Source organism: Chelonoidis abingdonii, chromosome 2 (genome assembly GCF_003597395.2).
Source record: "Chelonoidis abingdonii isolate Lonesome George chromosome 2, CheloAbing_2.0, whole genome shotgun sequence".
Lineage (NCBI taxonomy): Eukaryota > Metazoa > Chordata > Testudines > Testudinidae > Chelonoidis > Chelonoidis abingdonii.
In genome coordinates, this window is record NC_133770.1 from 16,921,580 (window position 1) to 16,948,112 (window position 26,533).

The 26,533-nt window shown below is 44.3% G+C and overlaps 1 protein-coding gene across 1 annotated transcript; it reads left to right on the plus strand.

Moving 5' to 3' along the window:
• Positions 1-18,751: 18,751 nt before the first annotated feature.
• C2H9orf152 (chromosome 2 C9orf152 homolog) lies at positions 18,752-26,509 on the plus strand. The gene is given in 3 exon segments (XM_032778603.2): positions 18,752-19,212; positions 25,700-26,214; positions 26,216-26,509. Coding segments are annotated over 3 exon segments (909 nt in total). The 5' UTR covers positions 18,752-18,908; the 3' UTR covers positions 26,306-26,509.
• The last annotated feature ends 24 nt before the right edge of the window (positions 26,510-26,533 follow it).

Below are 26,533 nucleotides of genomic sequence, written 5' to 3' on the forward strand. Positions count from 1 at the left end.
AACACTTTTATATGAAGTCCTGTGCAAATTCCTCATGAGGTTTCTGTGCAAAAGGGAAAGGAAGGATGGGTATTTGAGACTGGTGAATTTTTCCAACACTTTTAAGAGTTTTTTTGAAACACCTCCACAGGCACTTTCTCTCTCCGTATTGACTTTACCCATTATCGACACCTTAGCATTTAACAAGATCTTTGGAGAAGGGTGCCCTAACTGGTTTCAGACATCAACTTTTTTTAAGGCTGACACCTTTGTCCTTGTAGTCAAAACTGACATAATTTGTGTCCTTATGCTCAGAGGAAAATAGCTCAGCAACATAATGCTATGACCTAGATAAAAATAGACTCTTAACTATTGTTAACAACGGATTAACCAGATGTCTCACGCTACACTTGAATTTTATCAAACTCCACTTGAAGATAAATGTATTTGTATTGATTAAAAGCTATCAAAGACAAACTCATTCTTATTCAAACAACCAGCTGATGTGGATAATAGCACAACTTTGCACTTCCATAACCCATTTCATGCAAGGATCTCAAAGCATTTTACAAACAATACATTAAACTCAGCATCTCTGAGCAGTATGTGTTATCTTCGCTATTTTGCAGATGGGGAAACTGAGGCAGATAATTTACATGGCTTGCCCAGGTTCATATGGACTTTCCCTACACTGGAATTTTTTGCATAAGATTCCTATGACAGGTGATAAAAATGGTGGAAGTGCTAGTGAACAAAGACTGCTATTGGCTGGCAGAATTTTAACCCTTATGTCATCTAGGTCTGAGCATTAGACATGCTCTGCATTGGCATTCCTATCACTGTTTCCATTGGTAGGCTGGAAAATGTTTATGGAAAATATCTAGTGTAGCATGATGGGTGAGTAGCAACAACAGGCATAGAAATGAAAACTACTTGCCAGTAACTGGAGTTCACAATGAACCTCTGCATATTCATACTTTTGGGACCAAGGCCCCCATGAACTGCAGGTTTCCAGAATCTTCTGGTGAGACGTGTCCAGTGGAGCCCTTTACTCCTCTCTGCCCCCTCCTCTCATGGAAGATGTAAGGGTATAAAATGGAGAATGGCCCAACCCCCTTTCAGCTCCTTTCACTAGCTTAGGAATTCCTAAACTAAGGGAATGTCTACACTACAAAATTAGGTCAATTTAATAGAAGTTGATTTTTTTAGCAATCGATTTGATACAGTCAATTGTGTATGTCTCCACTAAGTGCATTAAGTCGGTGGAGTGCATCCACAGTACCGAGGCTAGCGTCAACTTTCGGAGTGTTGCACTGTGGTAGCTATCCCACAGTTCCCGCAGTCTCTGTCACCCATTGGAATTCTGGGTTGAGCTCCCAATGCCTTATGGGGCAAAAACATTGTCACGGGTGGTTCTGGGTACATGTCGTCAGGCCCCCCTCCCACAGTGAGAGCAATGGCTGAGAATCGTTTTGCGCCTTTTTTCCACAGACGCCATACCATGGCAAGCATGGAGCCTCCTCAGATCACCACGGTAGTTGTGAGCACTGTAAACACCACATGCGTTATCCTGCAGTGTATGCAGCACCAGAACCTGCAAAAGCAGGCGAGGAGGCAATGGCTGCGTGGTGATGAGAGTGATGAGGACATGGACACAGACTACTCTCAAAGCACAGGCTCTGGCAATTTGGACATCATGGTGGTAGTGGGGCAGGTTCATGCCATGGAATGCTGATTCTGGGCCCAGGAAACAAGCACAGACTGGTGGGATTGCATAGTGCTGCAGGTCTGGGATGATTCCCAGTGGCTGCAAAACTTTTGCATGCATAAGGGCACTTTCATGGAACTTTGTGACTTGCTTTCCCCTCCCCTGAAGCGGCAAGAATATCAGATTAGAGAGCACCACTCACGCTTTCGACAAGCAAGTGGCGATAGCCTCCTGGACAGGTGCGAATGCCCAGACAGCTAAAAACAGGCCAGCTGGCATCAATTTTGAGTGTGCAAACACTGTGGCGTGCGTGATCCAAGTAGCCATGCGAATCACTGAGTGTGCTGCTATCAAGGGTAGTGACATCTGGGAAATAGTTGCAGTCCCTAGGATGGCTTTTCTGCAACGGCATTCCCTAACCTGTGTGGGCGAAGAATGAACAATAGCTCTATTTGGGGACTCGCAAGCATAAGGCAGCCGAACATAACGCAAGGGTACTTTCAGAAGGTGCTGCAAAGCACTGGCGACATTACAAGAGATGTTTCACAACTCAACGTGGATGCGTTGGAAAGTACATGACCACTCGCATCTTTAGGAACTCTGGTCTGGTGTGAACGGCTGAAGCAAGAGTTTATTTCGCAGACCAGAAATAACCATTGAGTGCTGTTGAAATCGTCTATAGCTGACCTCATTGGGACCCACCTTACCCCTTAATTGCCAATGGCTCATGAAGCCAACACAGGCAGCCTGATGTAGTCAGGAGCTGTTCAACTATAGGCTGAGCAAGTGCAGAATGGTGGTAGAATGTGCCTTTGGACATTTAAAAGCACGCTGGCACAGTTTACTGACTCAGTTAGACCTCAGTGAAACCAATGTTCCCATTGTTATTATTCCTTGTTGTGTGCTCCCCAATATCTGTGAGAGTAAGGGGGAGAAGTTTATGGTGGGGTAGGAGGTCGAGGCAAATCGCCTGGCCACTGATTACATGCAGCCAGACACTAGGGCAGTTAGAAGAGTACACCAGGGAGTCCTGTGCATCAGAGAAGCTTTGAAAAGCAGTTTCATGACTGGCCAGGCTACCCCAAATTTGACTCAACAAGGTCGATTTCAGCACTAATCCACTTGTCGGGGAGGAGTACCAAAATCAATTTTAAGAGCCCTTTTAGTTGACAAAAATGGCTTTGTCATGTGGATGGGTGCAGGGTTAAATCAAATTAACGCTGCTAAATTCGACCTAAACTCATAGTGTAGACCAGGGCTAAGATTCCAAAGATGTGGGGCAGGTGGGTGAAGGGTATGGACACTGTGGCATGCTGTACTTCAAAGCAGCACCCTGGACACACACCCAAATATTTACCCCGTCATATACTTATGATATATTTCATACAAAGCATGCCATGTAAGATATCATATGAAAAGTCATGATCTGCTGAAACCCACTGTTCTGTCCAAATATGTATATCATAAGTGTGTATGAAGCAGAGGTGAAAGTAAGCCAGTACAGTGTACCGATAAGAAAGTGGCCACCAGTACGGACAGGTACACAGCCGACCTTAAAACGCTGCTGCGGCAGCACTTTAAGGACCGTACCAGCTGACGGAGGGGGAAAAAAGGGGCAGCTGCCCAGGTGCCCAGCAATTTAAAAGGACCCGGGGCTCAGAGCCCACCAGAGCCCCGGGCAATGTGGTTCAGGCAACACTGAAGGGGACTGGGGGAGTCTGGCCCCAGCCTCGCCCCTTTGGCTTGAGAGCCTGCTCCTTCGGGGGACCAAGAGCTTCCCCCCGCACACCTTACCCAGGATCCCAGCTGCCCTGCGTACCAGTAAGTCCTTTAAATTACTTTCATCCCTGGTATGAATTTATGAGATTTTGTCACTAAAATATGTTGTGAGTTTGATAGTCTCTACTGCTAGTTCACCAGGGTCAACAAGGGAGGTAATCCACTGCCAGGATCCAGGAAAGTATTAAGCAACTATTAATCAGTAGAGGACTTGTAAACAAGGGATTTACAATGCTGTAAGAGGGAGGTACAAGCAACACACAACGGGGGATTGCTCAACTATTTGACAAACCAAAGTCCACCAGGACACATCTGGGTTAGTGTTTTCCAGACACATGGACTAAGGATATAAAATAGGGGACAGTGGCATCATGCTTTTACCTTTCTCCTTCCCTCACCTGCACTGGAAGCAACAATAACACTGGGAAGAGAAAGACTTGAACTGAGGAAACTGGTCCCAAGCTTAAAGGGAAAGCCAGTGTTTGGGGAACTCCATTTGGAATAACAAAATTTGTGCATATTTTCTAGTAATAAAATAACTGACTTTATATGAACTTGTATTGTCCAGGAGAGAGCTGGGCAGTACAAGATGTACATTTCTGAAGGACAGGGCCATCCTTATCTATGCACAAAGTACGCAGCTGCGTAAGGCACCAGGAAATTTGGGGCACCAAATTTCCTGGTGCCCTGCACAGCTGTGTGCTGCTCAAGCCCCTACTCTGCCTCTTCCTCGGGGCCCCCACCTTTGCTTAGCCCAAGCCCCACCCCAGCCCCACCCCCACTCCTCTGAGGAGTGCAGCAGGGGCAGGCCTGCACTCACCGGGGTGGGAAGTGTAGAGATCTGGCCCCAGCCACACCACTGGTAAGTGCTGGGGGGTGGTCCCCTCTCATTCCCCAAGCCATCCCTGCCCCCCTCGTGGAGGCCTGGGGCTAGCTCCCCTCCCCCTCATGGAGGTGTGGGGCCCCCCACGCCCCTCACAGGGAGGGGGCTGCTTAGGGCTCCAGAATAGCTAGGGACGGCCCTGCTGAGGGAGTCTATGACTGGAAAGTTGCTGGTGTTACTCTACAGTGTAGTTCAAGGTGGCTGGCTATAGCACTCTTGCAGTATAACTGGGAATAATTTACATGCTGGAGGCTGTGTGTGAGCAGACCTATAGTGGTAGCTCCCACAGCAAAGCAGTATAAAGGCATCCGAGGTTGGAGAACTGAGGGGATCCAACTGTTCATCGGTTCAGATTGTACCCTGGCTAATGTCACAGTGCCACTTATGCCACTATGGTGAGATGGTCTACACTGTTGATGCTGGACTGATAGGTGGCCAGAATTACTGGACTGGGACTGAAAAGCCTCCCCTATCAGCAGGGGCGTATGAAGTAGTGTTCCTGCATGTTGAGCTCCAGAGTTGACACTGTGCCATTCTTAATGAATCAGGCCCTGAAGAGCCTCTCCCATCAATTGGGGTGTGAAGCAGCCCCCATCTTTGCAGGTTCAGATGATGCCTGTGTTGTATGGGCCTCCCTCTCTTCTCTTCATTAAGAAAAGCTGCCTGGTTAACCGGTATTTGTTTGTTTGTTTGTTTGTTTGTTTTGTTGTTTTTTTAAGACAAAGCCCCCAGAGAGCGAGGCAGAGAAAAAGAAAAACCAATGAGAGAAGTATTGATGGCACTGTGTGATTGGAGCCCACTGTTACCTTCTGTGCCACTCTTTACCTCAAAGTAGCACCCTGGAATCCCCATATTCACCGCTGTCATATGATTGATATGTTTTATATAATGCATGCCTTTTAAAAAGCCTTGATTTGCTGAACATTAATATCCTGTTGGATCATATGTACTATGTGTTGTGCGGTTGGGAGATGCCCACAGCTGGCCTTTTAGTAGGGACAAAGGAGCAGCCATCACTGGGCAGAGAGGCACTGATGGCCCATCAAGAAGAATCCACTCTCCCAGAGGCTCCTTAGAGGGCATATATGCAGAGGCAGCTCCAGGCACCAGTGCAGCAAGCAGGCGCTTGGGGCGGCTAACGGAAAGGGGCACCACATCTGGGTCTTCGGCAGCAATTCAGTGGCGGGTCCCTCAATCCATCTCGGAGGGAAGGACCTGCCGCCAAATTGCCGCCGAAGAAGCAGCGGTGGTAAAGCTGCCGCCCAAGTGCTGCCGATCGAGGGTTTTTGGTTTGTTTTTTTTGCCCCTTAGGGTGGCAAAAATGCTGGAGCTGGCCCTGCATTTATGTAATGGGGATTGCCTAACACGCCCTCCCACCCACCATCACAGCAAGGATCTTTCTAGCAGCTGGACAAAAGTATAAAAGAGGAAAAGTGATATTCTCACTTGGCCTCTCCCCGCACCCCCCAACACCTGGAAGACACAAACTTTGAACTAGGGAGATTGGTCTTAGGCTGGAAGGAAGTGCAATCTGAATACTGAGAACTCTGAACTGCCTGTAACATCTATTAGAGTGAGACTGCTTGATTCAAAACTTGTTTAGTGTGTTACAGTTAGAATTCAGACTGTTTCTATTTTTATTTCTTAGAGATCAAAGTTGGTTACCTATGCCTGCTACCTATAATCACTTAAAATCTTTCTATAGCTAATAAATGTTTTATTTACACTAACTCCTCGCTTAACGTTGTAGTTACGTTCCTTAAAAATGCTACTTTAAGCAAAACAATGTTAAGCGAATCCAACTTCCCCATAAGATTTAATGTAAATGTGGGGAGGGGTTATATACATCTCAGTATAAGTTTTAAACAAACTATTAATAGTGTACACAGCAATGATGATTGTGGAGTAAGAGGATGGGATATTTCCCAGGGAATGCCTACTGCTAAATGATGAACTAGCACTCAGCTGAGCCCTCAAGGGTTAACATATTGTTAATGTAGCCTCACACTCTACAAGGCAGCAGGAATGGAGGGAGGAGACACAGCATGGCAGAGAGAGAGAGGGAGACACAGACACGCACCGTGTGTGAGGGACAGACAGAGACACATGGGGTGTGGGTGTGAGTGTGTGATGCACATTGCCCCTTTAAGTATGCTGAACCCACTCTAAGTACATTGCCTTTTTAAGTAGATCAGCAAGTTGAGACAGCAGCTGCTGCCAGCAAGTTCCATCTGTCCTGATCCCTGTCCTGTCCCCCCTACTGCTATGTGGAGATGGAGGGACAGGAGCAGGGGGGAGGGGGACACCCTGCCATCAACACCCGCTTCTCCTCCCAACTCTGCACAGCAAGCAGGAGGCTTCCGGGAGCAGCTCCAAGGCAGAAGGCAGGAGCAGCACACAGCAATGGGGGGAGGCACAACTGAACTGCCTAGCAATTGATATCCTGCTGGGCGGCTGCTGCACAGGGAACTTAAGGGGACTGCCAGTCCACGCTGGTTCCAAGCCCCCACCAGGTAGCTCCAACAGGCTGCTCTTCCTGCAAGCAGTGGACAAAGCAGGGGGCTGACAAACAACATTATAAGGGAGCATTGTGCAACTTTAAACGATCATGTTCTCTATTTGATCAGCAGTGTAATAACGTTAAGCAGGATGATGTTAAGGGAGGAGTTACTGTACCTAAAACAGTGTAGTTTTGGTTGAAGTGCTTGTGGGATCTCAGTTCAGATTACAAAGGCTGGTGTGTGTTCACTTTTCTTTGAAGAAGTGGCAAACTAATTAATAAGCTTGCACTGTCCAAGGGAGTCTTGAGCAGTGTAAGATGGTATATTTCTGGGAGGAAAGGCTGAGGCCTAGGATGATTGCCTGGTGCACCTCTCTACGTGATAAATGAGAGGTTTGGGGAGCATTCATGCAATTTAGATGGTTTTGGGGCTCCACATGCTGATGGCTGAGTGATCACGGCGCCCGGTGGGGTTTGCTGCTTGTCATTGGCACCGTATTGTGCGAGACAACCCAGGCTGAAGAGTTAAGGGAGCACAGTGGTCCTACAGTTCCAGTTCCATGTTGTACCCCAGGAATCCCGTCACACATTCACAGTTAGAAGGAACTGAATGATGGCTGGAGTCACTTCCCCTTACATATCCTCAAAATCCTTCATGAGAGAAGGTGGGGGAAGGGATGAGTGGCCCCACTGGAAGATTCTGGAAACTTATAGCACAGGTACGTTGATCCCCCAAGTGGGGCCAGCTGAAATGGAATCAGGAGTCCTGAAGGCCAGCCTTGTGTTCTAACCATTGCTAAATCCCTAGTAATGAGCATGCCTTAACTAGGACTCAGAGTTAAAGATGTATTTGTAAGCCATAGAAATCTGCATTCTCTTATCAAATATCTCATGAAAAAGGAAGTAAGCAATTACTATTGACTGTGCCAATATTTTCTGGAACTCAAAATGTGTACAATTAATCAGACCATAGCAGAGATCCTGTTTCTTTCTTCTCTTTGTATGTTTTACCTTTAAGTTCACTACCATGTGTTTATCTTTTGATGTAATAGTCTGCTTTTAACCTTTCAAGGTTGTATAAAAAGGAAAATCATTGGAAGGCAGAGAATTATGATAATAACCTTGATTTTGCATCATAATGCTAATTAAAAAATTGCAAGATATTTAGATCCTGTCTCTGTACCCTAATCAGACTATGCGGCAGTAGCGTAGCTGGGTTCAGGGGAAGCAGCTGCTTCCCCTCAGCACGTTTTCAAAAAGCGGCACCTGCTGGGCCGGTGCTGACGACAGCACAGCCGGAGGAGCCACGGGAGGGTAGCAGGCGCGGCCGGAGGAGCGAGGGGGCCGGCTCCTCGGCCATCGCGCTCCACACTCAGCGCGGCCCCAACATCACCGCAGCCACCTTCTGCGGCGGCAGCTCAGGGCTCAGTGGCCAAGCGCTCCCCGCCCCTTGCTAATGAAGTGGAGGGAGGCGAAAGGGCCCCTGCGCCTTTAAGGCTGCCTGGCTGGCGAGCCCCACACGGAGCACACCTAACACCGGGAGCAGGCCAGGGACAGGTGGCAGCGCAGGATGGAAGGTGAGCAGCAGGGGTCCAGTGCCTTGCACTGGGGGGTCCAGGCAAGGGGCTCCCCGGGGCTGAGCTGGGCCAGGCCCGCAGGGCAGGGGCGCAGGCCATGCTGTCTGGATGGGGGGCCCTGGAGCGGTGCAGGAGCCTGGAGTCTGGGCTTGGGGGGACAGGACCCCGTGGGTGGGGGCTGGGCGGCACAGCCCAGCAGGGGACACCCGCAGAACACACTGGGCAGGAGAGACTCTCCCGGGGGTGGAGAGGTATCCGCACCCCCGGGAAGCCCGCAGGAGTCCTGAGCTGGCCACGGGGTTAATCTAGGAGGGGAAACGGAGGAGTCAGGGGCGTGGCCAGAGGAGGAGCCAAGGGAGGGCGCCTTTTTTATGTTTGCTCTCCCTACACTTAAAACTTGGTTACCCCACTGCTGTGTGGGGTATACTTCCAACACTACTCATATAAACAATGCAAATAACCATGTACACCACTGTACAATCATCCATATCATTGAGTCTAAACATCATTTTGTGCCAGATCTATAGACAAACATGATGATACAGGTGACACACACAGTTATAATTAACCATTAAGAATGCTGTTGTTTTTTCCCTTCTGTTAAATCAACAATAATTATTGCCCAGAGATTTCCAGAAAAAATAATTTAATCAATTAATGGATTTTTAGATAGCAAATTATTTTTACTAGATAAAATTACGTAGATCCTCCTGATGAGAGGCTTTGCAAACAAGGTCAAGGAAAGTTAATGTCTAACTTTGGCAAAAGCCATTGCCTTTGGATTTTGAAGCACCCCACAATTTTTTTTACCTCCAGGAAATGAAAAATTGCTTCTGCCATGTGATGTAAAACAGACTTTAAAGAGAATATCGCATTTCAGATTTCGATCCATAATCAAATAGTCACTCAGATCAGACATTTTGACAGTTTGTTAATTGAGACAAGCTTGCACACAGATACTCTACTAGGAATTATGTCTCAGAACCTACAGAATGTGCAAAGATATGTGTACCAGTGCAAATGGTTTTTGTGCTTGTTATTAATATTATTTATTACTATTTGTTATTTGTATTACCACAGCACCTTGGACCAGGACTCCATTATGCTAGGTCAGGGTGGACAAACTACGGCCCAGGAGCCGTATCCGACCCTTCAGGTATTTTAATCCGGCCCTCGAGCTACTGCCGGGGGGCAGGGGCAGGCGCTTGCCCTACTCTGCACAGCTTCCGGAAGCAGCGACATGTCCCCTCTCTGGCTCCTACACATGGGGCAGCCAGGGAGCTCCGCACACTGCCCCCACCCCAAGCACCACCCCTGCAGCTCTCATTGGCCAGAACCACAGCCAATGGGAGCTGCAGGGGTGGCGCCTGCAGACAGAGCAACACACAGAGCCATCTGGCTGTGCCTTTGTGTAGGAGCCGGAGGGGGGACATGCTGCTGCTTCTGGGAGCTGCTTGAGGTAAACACCACCCACAACCTGCACTCCTGCCCCAGCCCTGATCCCCTTCCTGCCCTCCGAATCCCTCGGTCCCAGCCCAAAGCACCCTCAATCCCTCACCCCCAGCCAGAGCCCTCACATCCCACCCACACCCCAACCCCCAATTTTGTGAGCATTCGTGGCCCACTATGCAATTTCCATACCCAGATGTGGCCCTTGGACCAAAAAGTTTGCCCATCCCTGTGCTAGGTGCTGTACAAACACAGAACAAAAAGGTGGTTCTTGCAATATATGGGCTAAACCCTGGACCTGTAAGTTTCTAGCATTAAGATGAAAAAAATAATAAGCCAGCCACATCACTCCCATAGTACCACCTCCTGCATGCTTCAGGGAACACACAATGATGGGAATCTGGAGTGGATCTAAAGAAATTATCTAAATTAGACCTACGAGGAGGATATTAGCTGCTCTCCTCTCAGAAGTGTCACCTGCTCGCTAATTTATAAAGCAGAAATGGTGACAATGCCAGAAAGGAGCATGTATCCTGCCTTTCTGACCAAAGATAAGCAATTCCAGTAGTGTCTATATGTCAGTGAGAAAACAGAATATTTTTTTTTACCATTAATGCATAAGTAAGGCATGAGTACAAAGCAGATCCTTCTACTGTTACTCGCTCATATTGAACTTTGGTGGGAACAGAAGCTACAGGTGTTCCATTTCATAGGATTAATTGTATCAGTTTACTGAACATCAAAAGCAATTAAATCAATTTACTGTATTAACTTCTCTAGGTTAGACCTGTAACTTGTTTCATGGATCACACTCTAGTTGCATATTAGTGTTTCCAAAAATAATCTCTATTCCCACCTCTGGAGTTTTAATCATACCCCCTAGTCATTAGCTTACTTTAGAGAGGCAGCATGTTCCAGTGGATAGCACACAAGACTGGAAGTCAGAAAAGTTGAGTTCTATTCCCTGTTCAGCTATGGACCTGTCTGACTTTGAGCAAGTCACTGTGCCTCTGTTTCTCTTCCTTATTTGTGTTTTTCTATTTAGACTGTAAAGTTATTGCTACCAGAAATTATTGCCTCATATACTATATATATGTATATAATATACTTTAAATGCCTTTTTATTTAATAGGTAGATGCACATCTGTTAGAGTAGAACCTAAATTTAACTTTCAAGGGATGCTGACAAGGCAATTGTTTATGCGATACACGTTCACAGGTGGTCAGAGTCAAATACTGGTGTTTGGATTTTAGAAAGGGTTGGTTAACTTTTATGACCATTAATAAAGTTTGTATTTAATGCCAGCTAAAACTATACGGTCAATCACATCTCATGCTTCATTGTATAAACAGAGAGCCTGAGGGTGTGGAGAAGGACATCGGTTCCCCCCCACAACTCAGAGCAGAATTGCAAAATTGGCCAAGTGCATTATGGGAGGAGGAGCTCACTTTCCTCCAAAGCATCAACTACCAGTCATTCTTGGAGGTAAATTACCAAATTAGTGTACCAAAGGTGGGATCCATGTGACAACTCTTATGAATCAAATGCTCTCTTCCAGTGTCAGTAGCGGGGAGTTTACCTACAGGAAGGATCCACAGCTCCTGAGCAGCAGCTGTTTTGTCTTATCATCCTCTTGGTAATGTAAGACAGACAGTGTGGCAGATTAGGCAGGGAGCATGGCCTGCAAGTTGCAAGTGTGCTGAGGATCGCTAGAGAATGTTGAGGCTTGACAGAATTTGATTTTTTTATATAATTTTTGAGATAATATTGATGTTTATTTTTAAGCATTTTTTCTATTTTTATTTATTTTAATTTTCTCAGTTGAGCAAAATTATGGGTTTTAAACATTTTTTTATATTTATCAATTTAAATTTTGACAAATGTGGGAAATTATGGGGGAAACTGACAATAGGGGGTCAGATAGTTATTTAATCACAGTAGACATTGAGATTCAAAAAATTAAAGCTTGATAACAGCTGGAACACAAATTGTCAACATCACGTGTGTGAAGTGGTGTACAAACCCCACACTGGTGAAGAAAGGGTTAAGAAGCAACTCTCTGTCCAGAAAGCCCCACCCAGACACCCCTGCTGGGCATGCTCACAGTACAGACTGAGATCAAACGGGAGCAGCTCAGCTCAGTCTGGTTGGACGGAGCAGGAGAGCAGTTTTGTGTTGCAGGCTCCTGTTGAGAAGCTGCTGAGGCACCAAGCTGCTCCAAGCTTTTTTGTCACAGAGGTTGACAAGACGCGACTGCAAGAGGACAACCCTTGGGAACATGTACACAGAGGACTCCAGTAGGGACCCAGAGGCGAACCAGTGACACCAACAGAGGAACAGAAGCCAGGGTAGGAAGTGGCCCAGAGAGCAGGTGTAGGGGCGCATACCTCCTAGGCCACACAATTGAATTATTGTTTCACTGGGCTCTGGGTTAGGACCTGGTGGAGCAGGGAGAACCCAGGTTCCCCTACTCCTGGCCATTGACTCTCACCACTGAGTGAAGTAGCCATCAACTCTCACCATTAGGTTATATAGCCATTTAGCCACTAGGCAAGGAAGCCATTGACTCTCAGCACTGGGTGATACAACCACTGAACAACACAACTATTGACTTTAGCCACCAGGCGAGGCAGCCATTGACTCTTGCCATTGGACGATATGGCCATCTGACTCTAGCCATTAGGTGACATAACAGAGAACGACCACCAGGCAGTGCTGCTGGGACTAGACCTGGACCTCTCTGGCACATGGTGGAGAATGTAGGCATCGCCCAAGTCCTGTTAAAAGGACCATCAGACAACCGATTGAACGACCCTAAAGAGGCCATGGATTCAGAGCTGCTGGAATGGATGATGGAGAACCAGCAACAGCAGGTGGCCCAGCAAGAGCAGCAACAAGAGCAAATACTGCAACAGACTGTGACCCAGCAACAACAGCAAATGGCCTAAAAACAACAGCTAATTTGGGAGCTGGTGGCACAGGGCCAGGCACAACAAAAACGCCTGATCCAGAAGGTGGCAAAACTATTACAGCCCCAGGGGACATCCAACATCACAGCACCCAGATCCATAGGAGACACCTTCCCAAGTGGGCTGCCCATTTGGCTTACGAAAATGGGCCCCCGAGATACCCCAAAGCCTTCCTGCTCACCGTTGAATGGGTGAGCACCACAGCATGTTGGCCACCAGAACACTGGGCCACCCTGATACCCCCATTCTTGACTGGCCCTGCATAAGCAGCCTATTGGCACTTGGATCCCCTGAAGCACTAGACTACACCAAGGTAAAAACAGCCATATTCGACTACCTAGATATCAACCCCCAAGACGTTCTGCCAGAGGTTTTGCAAAGAAAGTACCTGCCTGGAAACCAGCCCCAGGTGGTGGCCCAACAATTGAAGAACCAGTATTGGCACTGGTTAGAGCCAGAAAAACAGACGTGACACAGATGGGGGAAATGATCATGCTAGAACAATTCACCCAGAGTCTCCCAACCAAGGTGAAGGGGTGGGTAAAGCACCATTGGCCATCAACACTGGCAGAGACTATGATCCTAAAGGAGAATTATGTGTTCACTGAGGGTCCATCCTCACTAATGCCAAGGGCAGGGACTCCTGTAAGCAAGACTCTGACCCAGGGCTGCCCAGAGGATTCAGGGAGCCTAGGGCAAAGCAATTTCGGGAGCCCCTTCCATAAAAAAATTGCAATACTATACAATACTATATTCTCGTGGGGGCCCCTCTGGGGCCCAGCACAAATTGCCCCACTTGCCCCCCCCCACGGGCAGCCCTGGGAAAAATAAATCTTCTGCATCTCGGCACAAACCCAGTTTTGAGAAAACTTCTTTACATGGTATCACTGGTTCTCAGCATTAGCTAGTGCTAAAAGGCACTAAAGCTCATTAAAAGGGTTGGACAAATATTTTCCGTCAAAATTTTTCTGGATTGAAAACTAGGGGTTTTTAAAAAGCAGAAAAAAATCACGGACAATATCTGCTTTCTTTCAAAATTTGTTGTGTTTTTTTTAATTGAAAAGCTGAAATTAGTCTGCAAAAACCTGAATATGGTTTGGGGTTTCAGAAGTGTATGGCCAAATATTTGCTGCTTGCTGTGTTTGATTGTTTATAGAAACAATAAAAAAATTCTGCTTAAAAAAAATCCAAAACTTTTGAACCACCTCATCCAGAGATTTTTCCAGGTTTCTGATACTCTGCTGGTTTCCTTGACTCATATCTGTCTCCATAACTTTGGGTTCATTTAGGTTAGAACATAAGAACAGCCATACTGGGTCAAACCAAAGGTCCATCCCGCCCAGTATCCTGTCTACCGACAATGGCCAATGCCAAGTGCCCAGAGGGCGAGTAAACCGTAAACGTAACATATGATCAAGTGATCTCTCTCCTACCATCCATCCTCACCCTCTGACAAACAAAGCCAGGACACCATTCTTACCCATCCTGGCTATAGCCATTAATGACTTAACCTCCATGCATTTATCTGTTCCTAGAGACTGGCTCCATGGGGTCCCTCACAAGCGGGAGATGGTTACTGGGTTGTCTTTAGTATAGCTTATGTACATACTCCACGAACTGAGCATTTGAACTTGTTCTAGAATCTGGATGAGCCTACGTTGTGAAAACTGAAATGCTCAAAATAGCACATGCATGTGAATGACACAGGGTGCTAAATTAAATAACCCAGGGGTTCTCAAACTAGGGGTCAGGACCCTGAGGGGTCACGAGGTTCCTGGGGGTTCACGAGCTGTCACCTCCACCTCAAATCCCACTTTGCTCAGCATTTATAATAGTTTAAATATATAAAAAAGTGTTTTTAATTTTAGGGGGTGGGGGTCGCACTCAGACGTTTGCTATGTGAAAGGGGTCACCAGTATAAAAAGTTTGAGAACCGAATAACCCCTCTGGCCTCAGGGATGTAGGGGGGTGTCTCCCTTGGTAGGTTGGGAAATATATTGCTCTCTCTTGTGATCCTCCCCAGTGGCTAATTTTAAATGAAGCACCCTCCCCGAACATGAATCTCCCTATGGCACTGAATTAAATAGAGACTATAATTTGGCATTTGAGAAGTGAAAGGGATGGTAGCCCTAATGGAAAAGCAACAGCTGGCTCTTCTGCAAGTCTCAAACTGCTGAATGAGCTTTAGAGTAGGGAAGCTGTTGCTCCAACACCTGGCCCTGCCCCTATCCAACCACCCACTTCCTGCCCTCCGACTGCCCGCCCCCCTCAGAATCCCTACCCATTCTGCTCCTTGCCCCCTCCACCGCTCCCCAGAACCCCACCCCCTCAACACACCCCAAGACCACTGCTGCTCCCTTCCCGAATGCCCGACCCGCTATCCACTCCCCCCCCGTGAGTCCTGACAGACCCCTGAACGCCCACAATCCAACTCCACCCCCATCTCTGTCCCCGACCACCCCCAGCCTCTGCCCCCTCCCTGTCCCCTGACTGTCCCTGGGACTCCCTGCCTCTTAGCCAACCCCTCTGGCCCCGGCCCCCTACCCCCGACTCCCCCCTCACCCGGAGCCTCAGCCCATCCAGGACCGTTCTTGGACAGCTGCAATGTGGCTCCAGCGGGGCCCCTGAGCTCCGTCCCGCTCAGAGCCACGTGGTAAGGGGATGGGGCTGCGAGCTCCAGGCTGAGTGTGGACAGGAGGGGCATTTCAGGCAGGAGAGCCCCTTTATGAACCGCAATTATGGGCAGGCATGGATGGCAGACACCCAAGCCAAGCCCAACTAATATGCTGCTGCCAGGACATGTCAATGTCATCACAGTGACAGGGCCTGGTGGAGCTCCCTGACAAGCCAGTGGCCCCTGTCTAACTCTAACACATGCACAAACAACATGACACATGACAAATAACACATGACAAAACTGCAACTTAAAGTAGAGGGCCTCACTGAGATTTGCTGAGTCAGCTTAGTGACAATGCTGCCCTACCCAATAATATTGGGACGAGATTGGAGATACTTTGGAGAACTCCTGCAGCAGTGGAACAAAGAACCCCCGGCAGAGGTCGACCCAAACCCCAAAACAAGGGGACTTATGGGACAGGACAAGGTGAAAGGTCCTGGCGGAGTCCCTCAGGCCAGCCAGGAACGTTGACCCAACAGCCCACTAGCCCAAGCACATCCAAGGAAGCAACCCATGACTGACTACCATTAGAGGAAGACTTCATGCAGGAACAAAGGGAGGAAAAGATTCTGAGCTGCGCTTGGGAGCAGGTAGTTGTCCTGGAGGGGGAAGAGGGTGAAACCCAGTAGGCAAAGCAATGGCCCCACTTCGAGCTCTGCAATGAATGGCTATACTGAGTGATGAGAGACACCCAAACCCAGGAAAAATGGCACCAACTGCGGGTACCAAAAAAGTTCTGCCAGAGCCTACTACACCTAGCCCATTTGGTGCTGTGTGTCAGGCACCTGGGGAGAGAAAAGATGCTGGAGAGGGTGGCCTGTAAGTTCTTCTGGCTGGGCATCCACCAAAAAGTGCACAATTTCTATGCCTCGCGTCCTGAATGCCAGTCTAAGGCCCCTGATTCCACTCCCGGTGGAGGGTGTACCCTTCGAATGGGTAAGGGTGGATTTATTGGGATCCTTGAGAAGAATGCATTGGGATTCTGTTCTATACTGGTGATAGTAGACTAAGCCACATGGTATCCCGAAGTCATCCGATTGTGCACCGTGAACGCACCTACAGTAGTAAATGAGCTCAGGAAGGTCTTTGCAAGGGCTGGGATACCAAAGGAAATAACTTCTATAAGACTCATAAGAACAGAAAATATAGAATCATAGAAATGTAGTGCTGGAAGGGACCTTGAGAAGTGATCAAGTCCAGACCCTTGTGCTCAGATAGGACCAAGTAAACCTAGACCATCCCTGACAGGTGTTTTTCCAACACATTCTTAAAAACCTCCAATGATGCGTATTCCATAACTTCCCTTGGAAGCCTTTCCCAGAGCTTAAGTCAGAAAGTTTTTCTTAATATCTAACCTAAATCTACATTCCTGCAGATTAAGCCCATTGCTTCTTGCCCTCTCTTCAGTGGACATGGAGAATAATTGATCACTGTCCTCTTTATAACAGCCCTTACCATATCTGAGAACTGTTATCATGTCCCCAATCAGTCATCTTTTCTTAAGACTAGATATGCCCAGTTTTTTTAACCTTTGCTCATAGGTCAGGTTTTCTAAACCTTTTATTATTTTTGTTGCTCTTCTCTCAACTCTGCAATTTCTCCACATCTTTCCTAAAGCATGTTGCCCAGTACTGGACACATGACTCCAGCTGAGGTCTCACCAATGCTGAGCAGAGTGGGACAGTTACCTCCTGTGTCTTATGTACAATACTTCTGTTAATACACACTAAAATATTAGTTTTTTTGCAACTGCATCACATTGCTGGCTCATATTCAATTTGCAATCCACTATAAACCCTACACCCTTTTCAGCAGTACCACCACTTACCCAATTATTCCCTGTTTTGTATTTGTGCTTCCTGAGTGAAGTACTTTGCACTTATCTTTATTGAATTTCATGTGTTGAATTCAGACCAAATCTCTAATGTGCCACAGTCATTTTGAAGGACCCTAGGAATAGCATCAGTCCAAGGAAGGACCCATGTGGGACCCCACTAGATAGGTCCTCCCTGTTTGACAGTGAACCTTTGATAATTACTCTTTCAGTATAGTCTTTCAGTCAATTGTGCACCCACCTTATAGTAATTTCATCTAGATAACATTTTCCTATTTTGCTTATAAGAATGTCATGTGGAAACTGTGCAAAAGCCTTACTAATACTTCACACTTCTAGCACATTTCATCAATAGACTCATAAACTTTAAGCTCAGAAGGGACCATCATGATCATCTAGTGAGTGGACTCTAGTCTGACCTCCTGCACATCGCAGGCCACAGAACTTCACCCACCCACTCCTGTAACAGATCCACAACCTCTGGCTGAGTTACTGAAGTCCTCAGATCATGATTTAAAGACTTCAAGTTACAGCAAATCCACCATTTACACTAGTTCAAACCAGCAAGTGAGCCAGGCCCCATGCTGCAGAGGAAAGTGAAAAAACCCCGGTGTCTCTCTCTGACCCAGGGGAAATTCCTTCCTGACTCCAAATATGGCAATCAGTTAGACCCTGAGCATGTGGGCAAGATCCACCAGCCAGACACCTGGAAAAGAATTCTCTGTAGTAACTCACAGTCCTCCCCATCTAGTGTCCCATTACCAGATATTTGCTGCTAGCAGTCGCACATCAGCTACATTCTCCCGTAGGCAGTCTCATCATACCATCCCCTCCATAAACCTCTTAAGCTCAGTCTTGAAGCCAATTAGGTGTTTTGCCCCCATCGCTCCCCCGGGAAGGCAGTTCCATAGGTCTCAAAATGTTTTACAAAGGAGAGCAGATAAAATTTCCCCCAATTTTACACAAAGAATAACTGAAAGGCAGGAAAATTAAATGAGGTAGTGTCAGGACCAGATTCTAGAATTTCCAGCTCCTGACTCCCAAGCCTATGCCTTATCTACTGAGGCATGCTGCCCCAATGGTTCATAGTTTAGTCCCAGGTGCACACACACTGAACGGAGACTGATGTGCACATGTTTCTTCACTGTGAATTTTACCTACTTTTTAAAGATATTTGGCAAAGCAGCAACAATTAGATTGGGAGGGCTGAGTGGAAAATGCATAGAATAATCCTGAATGTAAAGTCTGAATGGAACCACTCTCATGACAGAACATGATGAGGGTGTTTCTTTAAAAAATAAGGTTACTACCTAAACCAATATCATCCAATCCTTTGGTCACCTGTTTCGTTCAATGGTGTTTTGTACTTCACTGTGTTTTTTGGCAAAGATTCATATGCTCAACCTTAAGTAAACATTAAATTCAATTGAACGGATCTTGGGATCTTGTCGTTAAATGTTTTCTGAAGTTCAGTACACACTGAATGTATCTGAAAACAAGCTGATTGAAATCTACAACTCTGAATGCACCAGGCAGTGAAAGGGGCTCCTATATGTACCAAAAAGTTATTGCTTCGTTTAGGAACATTTTAAATGTTGCAAACTTGATTTTCTTCTTTGCAAACATAATGAAGGACATCTCTTGCTTCTGCTTAACTTTGTCTTCCTTGTGGAAACAGATGGTGCAAGCTTACAAATGTATCTGTGGTATTTTCTTAGTGACTCATACACCAGAGCAACAGGCTTCAGACTGTGACACGCAGCCAACCAAGATGGACGTAAACTTACTTGAGGAGCAGTATGACTGTATAAAACAGAAGCAAAAGCTGCAAACACACATTATTGTGTTTAAAACAGGTATGCTTCAGATTCATAGACCAAAACTGAGAAATGTAGAGGGTTCAAGCGAACTCCTTTAAGTCTTCATTAACTTAAGATACTTTTGAATGCTTACGCACAGCTTGCAAAGAAAGTACAATGTGGACTGTTTTCATGTGACTGATGTCTTTGTTTCTTTGTTCATTCCACTGAAATGTAGTCTAATGCAGTGGCTCTCAAACTTTTGTACTAGTGACCCCTCCCACATAGCAAGCCACTGAGTGACCCCCCACATATATTAAAAAAGTGTTTTTAGTTTATTTAAAACTATTATAAATGCTGGAGGCAAAGTGGGATTTGGGGTGGAGACTGATAGCTTGCGACCCCCCCAGATAATAACCTCACAACCCCCAGTTTGAGAACCCATGGTCTAATGGTTAACAAATAAATTAGAAAAGGAAGCAGTGAAACACTTTTAATGTTTGTTTGAGATGATTTTACGTATTTTAAGATATTGTTATGTAAGTTACATGCAATTCTTGATACTGCAAATGTTAATTTTCATAGGTACCAATTACTTAGCGTTAATTGACGATAGTGTTTGCAGCATATTGCTCTTGTCAGATTTCTGCTTTCTTTAATGCTTCCAAATGGTTAACCTAACAATACTGTCTTGCACCTTTTGTTCTTCCTGTTTTAACTTGTTCCATGAAGCCTGTCCTAAAAGACTAAACAAGGCAGCAGCAAAAGTCAAGCAGAAGTTAGGCTTTAGTTTAAAATGAGCTAAATTATTCTGGGAACAACGGGGGTAACTTTAATGTGCTAGCTTCAGAGGGGTGCCTGGTGGAAGTGGTTTCACTGTATATTGTTTTGAATATGTGCCCACAGGGAAACAAATGACATGTGACACTTAGCTGCCACATCAGACAGGTTTTGGTATAACCAATATTAGCAAATTTTTTTAAGTTTATTAGAATATTGTTTACAGGTATTATATTGCTTTGCTTCTCTTTTCTTTCTAAGCTGATCTGAAGAGCCATGAAAGTAAAGAAAGTAATTTAAACTTCTTTAGTTTAATAGTTGCAGCATGAATAAAATTAATGTGATTTAACAGTTTGGTGTTTATTTCAGAGGTGAGTGAAATAAAACTGATAAGCTAAGAACCCCCAAACCTGTGTCCAAACCAAATTTGGTGTGTGTCAAAATAATTTAGCCTATTTCTTACTTTACATTTTCCTGCGCATTTTTTGGCAGTTCTGGATTCTGGCTGGATGTAGAAGTGCAGAAAAAGAAAATAATGTAATTAAATAATAATATGTAATAGATGCGGTTCTATATCTCCTTTAATTCAAGGGCATTGAAACATAAATATTAATTAACCCCATGAAGAGGAAAAAGTATATACATACAGAAGAACCAGTTTAGCCAACACTGAAATGCAGCCACATCTGGGGTGAAACACCTCAAATATTTAACAGAACACAGCAACAATACAAAACAGTTTAGAAGAGGAAGAGAAATGCACTGTATCCAAATGAAATTCCAGGAAGACTGCAAATAAATTGAATGTAATTATCTGAGTTGAAATTTGGCCAGCACACCAAAACACAATCATTATTGACACATGAAACTGTTGATGAAATAACTTTTGGGAGGGCAGCACATTTATATTACAGAGGATGGCTACACAGATGGCTGTGTTCCTTTTTCTCTGAGAGATCCCTGAGGGTAACACTGGGTAACTGTTCTTCTGTTTAAGAGCACTGTACAGCAAGGTACTACACTTTTATTTATTATTTATGTTACAGTAGTTTCCAGATGCACCAATCAGGTACTAGGCACTGTACAGAGGCACACGCCCTCACTAAGCTTTCTTGTTTGATGTATATATACACACACATATATATATAGGGCCATTAGGAGGGTTACTGTTACTGCTTGAGGCACCTTTAAATTCCCTTTGTTGCATGGATTTTGGCAGGGCTGACAATCTGGTTCCACGTTTTTAAGGTTAAACTGGGGAGCTTATTAATACCCAACTACTTATGAGTACTCAGGTAGCAGTAATTTCCATCAGTGCATGGAAAGATGGCTGCATTCTTTTTCAAATGTCAACCTTTTTACAATTAAGGGTGGGATTTTCAAAGGAGCACACAGGAGTTAGGTTCCCAACTCCCACTCTGATGCAGTGGAAGTTGGGCACTTAACTCCCTTATGACACTTTGAAAATCCCAGCCTAGGGTCTTCATGTTGACCAATTAATCCCTAAATTGTATGGATCCTGCCTATTTGGTCCACGACACACTCATAAGAAAATTAGGGAAATGTCTAGCTGAGATTACTATCACGTAGGTGCACAACTGGTTGAAAAACCACACTCAGAGAATAGTTATCAATGGTATTCTGTCAAAGCAGGAGGGCATATCTAGAGAGGTCCAGAGGGGTCTGTCCAGGATCCAATACTATTCAATATTTTCGTTAATGACTTTGATAATGGAGCAGAGAGTATGCTTATGAAATTTGCAGATGACACCAAGTTGTGAGAAGTTACTAGCCTTTTGGAGGGCAGGATTAAAATTCAAAAGGACTTTGAATAATTGGAGAATTGATCTGAAATCAACAAGATAAAATTCAATACAGATAAGTACTTCACTTAAAACGGAAGGACAAATCAAATGCAGAACCATAAAATGGAGAATAACTGGCTTGGCAGTAGGACTGCTCAAAAGGATCTGGGGGCTATAGTGGATCACAAATTGAATATGAACCAATGATGTATTGCTGTTGCAAAAATGTTAATATCATTCTGTAGTGTATTAACAGGAGTCCTGTATGTAAGACATGAGAGGTAATTGTCTCATAGACCTTAAGGCCAGAAGGGACCATTGTGATCATCTAGCCTAAGCTCTGCAAATCACAGGCCACAGAATCTCATCCACCCATTCCTGTAACAGACCCAACGGTCCCACTCTACTCAGCGCTGGAGAGGTCTCAACTGGACTATTATGTCCAGTTTTGGGTGACACACTTTAGGAAAGATGTGGGCAAACTGCAGGAAGTCCAGAGAAGAGCAACAAAAAGAATAAAAGGTTTAGAAAACCTGACCTATAAGGAAAGGTCCAAAAAAACTAAGCATGTTTAATCTTTGGAAAAGAAGACTATGGAGAGACCTGATAATAGTCTTCAAATATGTTAAGGGCTGTTATAAAGAGGACTGTGATCAATTGTTCTCCATGTCCACTGAAGAGAGGGCAAGAAGCAATGCAGGAAAGTAGATTTAGGTAGATATTCAGAAAAACTTTCGAGCTATAAGGGCAATTAAGTACTGGAATAATTTACTAAGAGAGGTTGTGGAATCCCCATTGTTTGAGGTTTTTAAGAACACGTTGGACAAACGCCTGTCAGGGATTATCTTGGTGTACATGGTCCTGCCTCAGCATGGGGTATGGACTCAATGACCTCTCAAGGTCTCTTCCAGCATTTTATTTCTATGATTATATTTGAGACTGCCTCTCCTCCCATGATAACAAAGTAGTTGTGATCATCCAAAACTTGTGTCCTGATTTAATCGGGAGGGGACTGGCAACAAGACATTCTCCGACGAGTCCTGGCTTTGGTCACTTCCCACTTCCCACCTCTGTCTGCCAGAGCCCTGATTTGGTGACTTTTAGAAGACTTTCTAGACTTATCAGTTCTCCCAGATTTTCAATTGGTAAGTGGGGGAGTCATTTGATTTCCTTCTGTCCCTTCCCGTGACACACACGGTGACACTTCAGTCTCCTTCTGATATTCAAGAACAGGAAGTGGCAGGCTTTGAAAATCTTCACTCAGGGGAAAAACAGGCCAATGAACTCATTATTTATCATAGACTGGGAAATGAAAAAGTATTGCTTACTCTGGGAATTAGACTAGGGGGGCACCCAAAGTATACAATAGGAGACAGTCACATACAATAACATATGCCTATAGAAAGCTTCTTCAGAGAGTTTCTAAAGCTCCTGTCAAATTTGATTAACATGTGTCACTCAAAAACCTTGAGAAATGTAAAGACCCTGCAATCATAGTTCCTTTATTATGAAAGTGCAAGTGAAAAGGTCTAAACAATAAATACACTTGGAATAAAACCATTATATACACTTGTTAAATAGAAAAAAAATTCCATTCAGTGCAAGAAGATTTAAATAAAGACCTTACCTTGGAATGTTGGAGAGTATGTAATAAACTGCTAATATAACTTACTGGATAACCTCCACAGTTCTGTTAAAAGGTCATTACTGAGTTCTACGGATTACTGCAGATCCTGAATATGGGAAAGTGGGATGGCATGTCTATCTTCAAAGCAAAAAGCTTTATATCCTCTCTCTGAACATAAACAGAGAGAAGAACTTTTAAGAGAAGTATCCTGAAAAAAATAGTGTTTTGTCGTTGTTTTGAGAATTACCAGTGAAATAGGTGGGTCTGACACACCTTCAAGTATTTCACTGTAAAGACTGTTGCACCAAAGGAAAACCAATTACAATATTTGTAAAAACACAATCCTATTCTCTTTCAACACCACTGCTTTGATTTCAAATCAAAGGCTGAAAGGTCTCATTGCACTATCTAGTGCTTGTGATCTCATTAACTTTAAATGACTGTTTGGATGCTTTTTTGTCAAAATATAATCTACACTCTTCTGTCCCCAAAATTTCCATTTTAATAACCTTCAGACTTCTTACTTCAGCAGACACTCCTACTGCTAATCATTACAGTAACATAAGACAAGCACACTGCACAACTCCTGTGTTAAACAACATATACACCAACTGAAAATACATTTAGTGAGAACTTGTAGAGATGTCAGTAGGAGCCATACATTTTTAAGGGATCAACTTCTCGTCATTTTAAATGTATAGCAGACCACTGGTTTTTAGTAGTTTGACTGCTGTATGCTAATACTGCCTTTGCTTTTGCAGCAATTCTGTTTCTTATACCTTGTATGTTACTAACAGTAATACTTACATAATGCTTTACAAATATTTATTAATGGATCCTCACAACACCTCTCCATGAGATTAGCTAATAAATATTATTCTCTATTTTATAAATGAGAAAACTGAGGCACTGATGTTCAACAACTGGCCCATCACCTCAGTCAGAGACAGACATGGGAGGAAAACTGGTTCAGAAGCTACACCACATTATTTTGCTTTAAATAAATGCTGTCAGTTTCTACCCTGACTTTGTCCCTTCTGCAATCTCATTAAATTTGATGGTGTGCAGGAGTAAAGTCAGGGCAGAAAATGGCACTGTCTCATTAACTTGAGGCCACAATATAGGTAATGCTGCTTTCTTGCCACCTTCCTGATTTAAAACAATGTTTCTTTATTAGATGACTGTGGAAGACATTTATTTTCAGCTCCCCTTCTTTGGGTCAGGGAACAGCAAAAAAGGAAATCCACAGATGAGAGAAAAAAAAACAAGATGGCAGATTCTTTCCATTTCAGCCATTTTGTGCCACTCAGATGACACAAAGTGGCCAGAATTTGGCCCTAAATTGACAAGTAGGAATTCCCCTGGCATGGGTAAACGATTTATCTTGACATGTTAAAACTACAACTGCCTTGTCTACACTAGACGTTTGCCATGTGATAGTTATGACCTGTTAGCTAACACATGGTCAAAATAGATTTTTTCTTAATGTAGATAAATGCACTGTTGGTAATATAAAGCCTATGACACACTTGTGCGGTTCCAATTCAATCCGGTAGAGGGCAGCAAAGCACATACCACAACAAATTGACTAGTGTGTATTTTTAATTTGTATGAATAGTTACATCATAATCATCAAACAGATAGATCCATAGTCACAAAGATGCAAAAGCTCTATCTTCAACTGAAGAGATCCCATGTTCATCATAGGAATTCTTTCTAAAAGATCATTTAGTTCAGGAGTAGGCAACCTATGACACAGGTGCCGAAGGCGGCACACAAGCTGATTTTCAGTGGCACTCACACTGCCTGGGTCCTGGCCACCAGTCCAGGGGGCTCTGCATTTTAATTTAATTTCAAAAGAAGCCTCTTAAACATTTTTAAAGCCTTATTTACTTTACATACAATAATGTAGTTATATATTATAGACTTATAGAAAGATACCTTCTAAAAATGCTAAAATGTATTACTGACACGCGAAACCTTAAATTAGAGTGAATAAATGAAGATTCGGCACACCACTTCTGAAAGGTTGCCGATCCCTGATCTAGTTTATTATTGGGTTTTATGCTAATGTCAGTATTTCCTTTATAAGTCTCCATTATTATTTGATTGACTGATGGAGCGCTACCTCGGTACTCAGGACTTTGTAGCTAAGAAACAACATTTCCCCTCCACACCCATATACTAAAGGAACTTGCATTCTAATTAGACACAGAGAAAAAGTGCAGACACATTGACTCCTTAGAGTCCCTAAGGTTGAGTTTACACCATGGAACTTGGATCTTTAATTTTTGCCAATGTAATGATGTAGAAATATGCATTTTCTTCACAGATGAGAATCAGTCTGTTCCTGGGGAATCAATGGTCAATGCCGTTTTAATTAATAAAAAAACAAGGAAACAAAAAGAATTTAAAGAACACATTCCTGTCAGAAAGGTCGCCCTGGAGTTAACTTCCAATGGCAATGTACAAGACAGTTCACCATGGCGTACACACTTGGGAATCCACCGTCTATTACAAGCTGATTGTCAGAAGACTCCATGTGATCTTGCCCACTGTAAGAACGAACAGATTAGCTTTGACAATGAGAGATTGACTATGAAGGAAAATGTCATGCTGCCATATGAAAAAACACTAACTGCAAGTGAACAATCCACAGTATCACTCAATGAACTGGGAAATTCAAGTATGTTAAACAGTCCCACTGAAGAGAATAGCAATTCCATTTCAGGCACCTGCCAGCAGAATCCTTTGAAGTCAGTCTCTCCAGCAATTTGGACACACCAACAGATTTCATCCACAAAATGTATATCCATATCCAGGAAGCTAAGCTACTATCCATTCCCTCAGAAAAAAACACCCAGGATCTCAGAAGCTGCAAGAAGACTTGGATTATATGTCTCACCATAAAGAAATTTCAGTAATGTGTAAAGTTTAGTTAAAATTTAAAATAAAATTTCAGTAAACTAATTTTTCAAAGTAATTTTGATTTACTACCTAAAAGGTTAGTACTTTATAAGGTAAGAATTTGCATGGGCCAATCAATGTGTTTTAGAAGTTCATAGAGGGAAAAGTCTGTTAAATGAGTTGCAATGTCATAAAGGGTATTGGTCAATAAAGAATGTTTATACCTAGAGCATCATCAGGATTATCCATACTCATTTTT